Genomic DNA, 8,482 nt, shown 5'->3' on the forward strand with positions numbered 1-8,482 from the left:
TGATCTGAAATGGTATTTTTTTTCTTTCAGTAAGCTTTATTATTTGAGATCTCTGATGAGATCATATGATTTGTACCCCTCCTTTCATTAGAGGCAACAGACGACTTCGAACTGGTTTTAATTGATTTATCCTTTTTAAAACAGAAAGTGCATTACATTGAACTGGTTTAGCAAAAGAGGTTTTCTTCTCTTTACAAACCGAATTTTTATATAAATTAATAAAGGTTAAAGATGCTAATATACCATGATTATTAGCTTAAAAGGAAACAATTTACATATTCTCTAGTATTCTGTATGATACAAAAACACACTTCAAATTCAATTACAGCAACTAAATGGATTCTTATATTTCCGACTGAGAGTGGTTGCAACACTTCCCAACATCTACCTTAACACGCATTTATCGGAAAGGAATGAAATTAAAACACAAGCTATTTTATTCTGTCCTTCTCCAATCCCTTTTTATTATCACTAATAAATAGCAACAAACCAACGTCTGATTTCAGAATAGAATACGAGTGGCAGGGCTGTGGCCCATCTGAGATAGAGCAGACCTCAGCTGTAGCTGGGCTCCATCTCATAACCGATGTCCTTAGATTGGGAACCTAGGGAGGCATGGTTGGGGCACGCCTTTTACTCTGCTACTAGGGGCGCTGAGGCTGGTGAATCGCTTGAGCTCAAGGGTTCTGAGCTAAAGTAGGGCTAAAAGTGGATAGGTGTCCGAAGTAAGTCCGGCACCTGTATAGTAAGCCCCCAGGAGGTACCTAAGAAGGAGCTACCCCACCCAGTCGGAAACCAAGGTGAAAAGTCGTATGAAGATCAGCAGTGGGATCGAGCCGTGAGTGCTCCATGCGCTTCCAGCCTGGGCGAGATGTGGAGACCCAATAGAGAGGAAGAGAGGGAGAGAGAGAGACAGAGACAGAGAGACAGAGAGGGAGAGACAGAGACAGAGAGAGAGGGAGAGAGACAGAGAGACAGAGACAGAGAGACAGAGATAGAGACAGAGACAGAGAGAGAAAGAGAGAAAGAGAGAGAGAGAGAGAGAGAGAGAGAGAGAGACAGACAGACAGACAGACAGATAGAGAGAGAACGTAGCGCGGATTAAAAGGGGAGGAAGAGGAATGAGGGTAGGAGAAACTTTAGAGGCAGTAGTCAAATAGAAAAAGCGGAAAGCAAAAAGGAGACTAGAAGGAACGCTTCTCTTGGATATATCTTAAAACATTTTTCAAAACTGAAGGGGAACATGAGATTGGAACACATCTTAAATTCAGAGGGGGCAGGTAGAACTATACTTTTATACAAAAAAAAAAAAGATGCTTTACATTTTAAATATTCGCAGTAAAATGAACTTCTAGTCAGTATGACTCACGATTTATTTACAAAGAGCCTTCAACACGTTACTTTAGTTGCAACTGCAGTTTGTGGCTGAGAACCGGTCCCTCTTCCCATCCCGTCCTGCAGCTGGCGCAACTCGGTGGTCCTAGAAGAAGGGCCCAGGCGCTGCAGGCGGCTCCCCTACAATAACAACACTTCCTTCTCCCACTCCCTCCCTGCTTGCCGGGAACAAACAGTAGTAAGAGCCTAGGGTAGGCGCGGGGGCGGGGAGCCTCAGGGTGGGAGAAAAAGGTCTAGAGGGTGATTGGGGGCTTGGTTCGGTGTATTTGTTTATTTGCTTTGCGTGTTTTGATGTCTCCGAGTCTCTTCCCGTCACTTATAGAGTTTAGAAAAATATACATATACATCTCAGAAAATAGCAAATGTCCTCCCTTAACTGGGGTTGAGTCCTCAATGCTCTTGGGAGGGTCGGGGAGGGTGAGGACTTGGGGGGTCCCGAGGCGGAGAGCCGGCAAAGCGAAAACACTGGGCCGGGTTCCATCCTCTCTGCTCTTTTGCTAGCGGGCCAGGCTAGCTCCACCCTGGCCGAAGTGGATGGGAGGTTCTGGGAGCATTTGTTGGTTTATGAGTGTGTGCGTTGGGTGTGCGGTGAGTGCGTTGCGGGCTGGCTCTCTCACCATTAGGGACGGGACAGGATGAGATTGGGCCGGGCTGGGGTGAAATGAGGGGATGAGGTGAAACCAGGGGTTAAGGTGACTTGGGGCGGGGTGGCGTAGGATGCTTAGGATTGCGCGGTGGCAGCTTTAAGAGGAGTTTTCATTCTCTGACGTGTGCACAAGCAGGCTGCTGCTGCTAGACTTGTGTTTCTTCAACAACTGGGTGATTTTCTCATCGTCGGAGTTGGGGTCCAGAGGCTTGTTATAATCGTCGTCTTCCTCCTCGTTCTCCGAGGCCCCCTTCAGCCGCTCTGTTTCGGAGTCCTGCTTCTTCTTGGCTGTGGCCATCTCAGCTGCGTGTTTCTTCCTCCACTTGGTCCGACGGTTCTGGAACCAAACCTGTAGGGCCGAGAGCAGAGAGGAGGAGTAGGAAAAGGATGTGTCCAAAGTTTTACCGAAAACAGCCGAAAAGCCGGCGGAGAAAAGCGGGAGAGGACGGTGGCGAGAGGAGAGAAAAGGGAAATTAGGGAAAATGTTAAGGTTTCCAGTGCAGTTTGTCATTCACAGAGTCACCCATTGACATTCAGCTACTCTCTCCTCTAGAAAGCTAACTCACTTTGTCCAACAGTCTGTCCCTGTTCTTTGGAGTCATCAGTATAAACTTAGAGAAGTTGTCAAGGCTAAGAAATGTACGGTTGTTGATTCTTTCACCGAGTGATTGCTCAGAAGAATAAAACTAAAATTAGGTGACTAGAAAAAATGTGCGGTGAAAGACAGAGAAAGAGAGGGAGAAGAAAGGAGAGAAGAGAGAGAGAGAGAGAGAGAGAGAGAGAGAGAGAGAGAGAGAGAGAGAGAGAGAGAGAGAGAGAGATGGGGTGGGAGGAAGTTGCTGAATCCTCTCCCTAATTTAACGGGGGGGGGGGGGGGGGGGGGAAACCTTTCTTCCTCCATTTCACTCCAACGTTTTGTTATTTTTGTTTTGTCATATATGCCTTTAATTATTTTTTGTTTATTTTCTTATTTGAAGGAATTTCAAAACATCCTCAAAAGTTTGTATTGGGGGGGAAAGGGAAGTTATGAAATAGTTCATTACAGCTTTTCTTCTCCCTTTTCTCCCTTTTAGACATAGGGTTGTTTAATTTGTCTAATCGCAGGACTGATTACCCATCCTCAGGCTATGTAAATTGCTCTCCTCCCCCTCCTCCCCTTCCCCAGGATTTAATAAATGTGTCTGTTTGGTAACTATCCTAAAATGCAAAGTAAAAGCTTCTATTAAATCCCCAAAGTATCCCACACAAACATGCCAATTTATTCATTTCTCAGCACAATCAGGGAAGTTTAGGAACCCCTCCCCCCAAAAAAAACTAGTACAGATTTTCTTCTAGTAAAATTATTAAAATCTGAGATTAGTTGCTCAAAATTGTGTTTTAGAATAATCTAATTTTTCAAATAATCTAAAATAGATCCATCTAGAAAATGACTATCTTATCAACTTATCATTGTGATATTGTTGAACAATAAAGGTGTTCAATTCCTAGACAAGAATTTTTCACCAAATGTATGACACAATCCTGGATGAATATGTTTTAATCTGAGCCATCGGCAATATGCAATAAATTATAGTAGGGCCTGTGAATTGGCCTCTCTTTATGTTTTCCCATCCGTTATGTATTTTATTCCAAGGAGCAGAATTGTGAGGAGAGGGGCTGTGATTTTCATTGTATTGGTGACAATAATTCACTCCTAGCTATTTAGTTGGATTTACAGTGACAAATGAGGATCTCCAGGCAACTGTGGTATAGAGGTGAACCAACATCCAAGTGCAAAAAATACATTTTGAAGAAGAAAGTAGCCTGAACTAATATCCAAAGACAAAGGTGCTAATTAAAATTAGTTTCTAATTATGCTTGTTGAAATTTTTTTTAAAAGCACTGCTGAATGGTAACATTAGCTAATATTAATGATGTTTGGGGTTTTAATTTAGGAAATAGGCAACAAAATCAATTAAAACAGAGCATCTTGGCAAGGTTCAGAATAAACACACACCCAAAAAAGAGATCAGATAGAACAAACCAGAAAAAGGAGTGTAAAGGAAAATAAACTTGAAATCTAGTAGCCACAATAATTACTCTGTAAAATCTAAGTCAATGTGCCACCTCTTTCCCTTCCCACTTCCCACCCCCAGATTTCTAAAACTGAAACAGCTGAAAAAGAGAGCAATTTGAAGCTCAGGAACAAGCCAAGAATTGTTTTGATTATAGTTAGGGTCAGTTTGCACTTAAAGATACTGCCAGGAGATGATACAGAGATTATAACCCACAAAAATGAGATTGATTCCCATAGGTAGAAACAATTTCCTCGAACTACTAGCTTTTTGTCTCTAAACTCGATATAGTTTCAGTCTTTCATAATATCTTCATTGTTCACCATAAACATGCATGTCTTGTGGTAAACACTCACATACACAAGACCCATTATTGTTAAAATTATGGTTCTGCACACACTGCAATGTGTGCTCCAAGAATAAAACACTGGGAAGGACAAGCTTATACAAGGCACTGAGGTGCCTGACCATGAAAAGTACCAGAAAGCTTTATGGAGGGAATAAAAAGGAGGTATCTAAACCTAAGCAGTACAGATGTTTTGGTAATGCTTTGATTCCCCCTTTTTATGGGATGTCCACTGCTATCCAGATTAACTTCGTTTTAAAGGCACGAATTGGGTTCTTTTTTTTGTTTATCAATTGTTTTAAAGACAGAGCAGTTTTGTAACATCTTTATGCAGACTATTTTTTCTTTTTGCTAATTTTCCCTTCTCTTATTACAGTCTCTTCCATGCTCAAGGCCACAACGTTCCTGTAAAGTTCGACTCCAGAAGCTCACCTTGACTTGACTCTCCGTCATCCCCAGAGAATAAGCCAGCCTCGCTCTTTCGGGTCCCGCCAAGTATTTCGTTTGCTCAAAAGTCTTTTCCAGAGCGAAAATCTGCTGTCCTGAGAACGTGGGTCTTGTATGTTTCCTCTTCCCATCTTTGTCCAGCAAAATTGAACTTTGATCTGGCATAATGGATGGGAAAGGATGAAGACAGGAGATCAAATAGTTCACCCAAAACATGACTGAACTTTCAAAAAAAAAAAAAACTTTTTTTCTCCTGGGAAAGTAAACCTTGTTCTGTCACAGGAAAAATTCCCTGGAGTAGAGTCACCCATAGGGATTATGGCCACAGTATGTTTCCACTAACTGCTTTGATATGGCTTTATTTTTACAATATTTGTCATCCTACTCACAGTCAAATCAAATTGAACAAGGGCAAAAGATTGGTTTTTATTATGGAAAGTTTGGGTCAAATTGGAAAAGATACAATCAATTAACGAGAAATTGTCTCTAATCTTTTATTATACATATTTTTCTGCCTTCAATTTATCCTGGAAATGAATGGAAATAATTAAACAATGTAATTTTGTGTTTTCATTGAAAAGAAATGCTTTTTAGTGGAAAAAGCCTTGGATGTAGCTAACGGAAACTGGTAGGCTAGGATCACCTTTGCCTCTTGTTAGCCTGTGATCTTGGACAAATCACTGGATCTCAATGAGCCTCTATTGCCTTAACTATGAAGTAAGAGGGTTGGACTTGATTAGGCATTCTTAATCTTCTTTGTGTCATGGCTCCCTGATGAAGCTTATGGAAACCTTCTTAGAATAATGTTTTTAAATGAATAAAGTAAAATACATAGGATTACAAAGAATACCAATTATGTTGAAATTCAGATATGAAAATATTTTTAAAAAGCAAGTTCTAAGAACCCTCGTACTAGAAAATTTCTGAGATCCTTTCCAGCTACGTACTAAATCATCCAAAGAAACCTGTAACTTCATGCTTTCGCACTGAGGGTTTGGTTTGTTTTTGCTGTTAACAGTGTCTTTAAAAAGATCAAACTGCCGGCCTGACTTGGACCTCCCTCCATACGTCTGTCTCTTCATCCTTTCTACCTACTCCCAACTCTACTGCTTTTTTCTAAAGTGTTGTCTCCTGAGCTTTTGTAACCTGCAACATGTATTCAACCTCACAAAAAGAACCAGGAATTCTCGAGAGAGTTAAATAACTTGAACGACTCAGACAAAATAAAAACAAAGAATGAAAAGGGATTCTTTCACTGGGGACACAAAAACCATACCGAAAGGCAAGAGCCTCGCCCTTATCTAGGGAAGGAAAAGTCAAATGCGAAGGGGGGGGGCGGTGAGAGGGAGATAGTGGAAGGCAAGATACAGTTCCCCCCCCCAAAGGAAATCCTTGGGGACTAGGTTGTTTCTTCCTCCTGTTTCTCGCTTGTTATTCTCTCCTTCCCCTCCATCCTTATCCCCATCCTTGTCTTGGAAAGTTGGGGATTTACGCTCCTCTTTATGAAGACAGGGGTTAACTGATTTGAGTGAAAACCAGAAAGGGGAAGAAGATAAAAAAAGAAGAAGAAGAAGAAAAAGCGTGCGAGCCAATCTACTGAGCAGCACTTGCAGATTGGAAACAGAAGTGAACAGAGAAGGAAGAGCCGTTCAATGTCCTAAGTGGCTGGCTGGAGAGGGGAAACACTAGAACCAAAGGGTTGTCCTCGATTTAACCATTATTGCCTTCCTCTGAGAGTGGCTAGTAGGTCAACAATGGGCTCGCTGGTGGCCAAATTTACCCAAGGCGAGAGAGGGGCGGGGAGGTGAAGGGAGAATAAAATGACACCGTGGTTTACATGCAAATAAACACATTCCTCTCTGGGGCCTTCGGTGCAGTCCAACTTAGTGAACTCTTTGGCAGTTCAGTCCCCTGCCCACCCACCCCCCACCCCCCACCAAGGGCCTTCCAAGAAGGGGACTGGGAGGAGTCCTAAACCGGCCAGCAGAACCACAGGCGAAGGCGGCCTCTGACTAAGGGGTGATCAGGTCTTCCACTCCCTGCCCACCCAAGTAGTGTCCATAAGCAGGCAGAACTTGAGCGGCCCGGAGGGGAGCGCACCCATATAAGGTTAAATACAGCAGAAAAGCAGTGCTATGCCTACGGCCGATGTGTTGCCCGTGTAGCGACCCCACCACCTCCACCCCCAGGGCTTCGCCCTCTCTACCACTCATCAGCACACACCTGCTTCTTCAGATTTACCTCCAGTAAGAGATGAGGGTGCTATAAGGAACTATAGCGGCTCAGAAAGTCGGGAGTCTTCCCCACTCCCCGTATCCCTCCCGTTACTTATTCCCCGGCCAACCCACACAAGGTGCAACCATGAGTGGGGTGGGGAGGCTGGATATAGGAATGAGATAGAAAAAAACGCATGTGTATGGGGCAGAGAAGGAAAATCCAGAGAGGCAATACTCACGAGGGGTACAAGCAAGCCGGGCATCTCTCCACGGAGGACTCTGCATCACCCCAGGCCAGAAGATGGGGGTCCGGCCAGGGAGCTCCGCCAGGGGCTTGGGGTACCGGCCAACAGCCGCCACTGCGGCTGCACTGGGGCTAAAGTAGAGGCCAGGGGGAGGCGGCGGGGGGCTAAGGCTACTGAAGCGAGGCAGGCCGGCCAGGAGCCCAGCCGGGGAGGAGGCGGCTGCAGCGGCAGCGGCAGCGGCTGCGGCTGCGGCTGCTGAGGAGGAGGAAGAAGAGGAGGAGGAGGCAGAGGAGGCAGAAGAGGAGGAAGAAGAGGAGGAGCCGGAGGGCGAGGCAGAGGGCAGGGAGGCCCCGGAGGTCAGGGGCATGGAGGGCCGACTCAGGATGTCGTTGATGCCGTGCGGGGTGGCAGCCGAGAGCTGCTGTGGAGGGCTGCCCAGAGACGAGAGCCCCCCCGAGGTCGGGGGTTTGAGGCCGGCGGGGTTATGGGCGCCCAAGGGTGGAGAGGGCGAAGAGGACGACGAAGACGACGAGGAGGAAGAAGGGGAAGAGGAAGCCGGGGGCCCCGTCGGGAGCGGTGGGTAGGCGGCGGGGTACAGCGGGGTCTTCATCTCAGCCATGCTGTGCAGGGCAGCCAGGGGCGGGCTGCTCAGCAGGAACGCGCTCTGCCGGGTGCCCTCCATAGGCCCCACAGCTAACATCCCACAGCCGAGCGCGGAGGCCGGACCCAGGGGCTCACAGGGTAGCGTGGAGCCAAGAATCCGAGGGGCCCTACAGGCTCCGGGCTCCTCGGGGGGTCGGGCAGAGGGCTGGGACCGGGGGAGGGGCTGGAGTCCCTCCTTCTTGGACAAGCCTGGTGGAGTTGATCCCGAAACTCCGAGGAAGAGAGGAAAGAAAACCCAGGCTGCTGCGCCCACCCCAAGCTACTGAGGGCCGGGCAGTGCAGGGGGGGGGGGGAGCAACCTTACAAAAAGGGGAAAATAGAATCTCTCTTCCCCAAGTGGTCTCTCTCTCCCTGTGTCTCTCTAGGTCTCTCTGTCTCCGTTTCTCTGTTTCTCTCTATGTCTTTTTCTGTGTGTGTCTCTCCCTCTCTCTCTGCTTTTCTTGCGTAAAGAGGAGGACGAAGAGGTTGGG

The 8,482-nt window shown here is 46.1% G+C and overlaps 1 protein-coding gene across 1 annotated transcript; it reads right to left on the reverse strand.

Annotated features, from left to right (window-relative positions):
* Positions 1–2,138: 2,138 nt before the first annotated feature.
* NKX6-1 (NK6 homeobox 1) lies at positions 2,139–8,049 on the reverse strand. The gene is made up of 3 exons (XM_036762219.1): positions 7,344–8,049; positions 4,874–5,046; positions 2,139–2,390 (listed from the first exon to the last, which is right to left on the reverse strand). The coding sequence occupies exons 1-3, from the start codon at positions 8,047–8,049 to the stop codon at positions 2,139–2,141; spliced, it is 1,131 nt and encodes a 376-aa protein (XP_036618114.1).
* Between the last annotated feature and the right edge of the window lie 433 nt (positions 8,050–8,482).

The sequence above is a fragment of the Trichosurus vulpecula genome, chromosome 6 (genome assembly GCF_011100635.1).
Source record: "Trichosurus vulpecula isolate mTriVul1 chromosome 6, mTriVul1.pri, whole genome shotgun sequence".
Lineage (NCBI taxonomy): Eukaryota > Metazoa > Chordata > Mammalia > Diprotodontia > Phalangeridae > Trichosurus > Trichosurus vulpecula.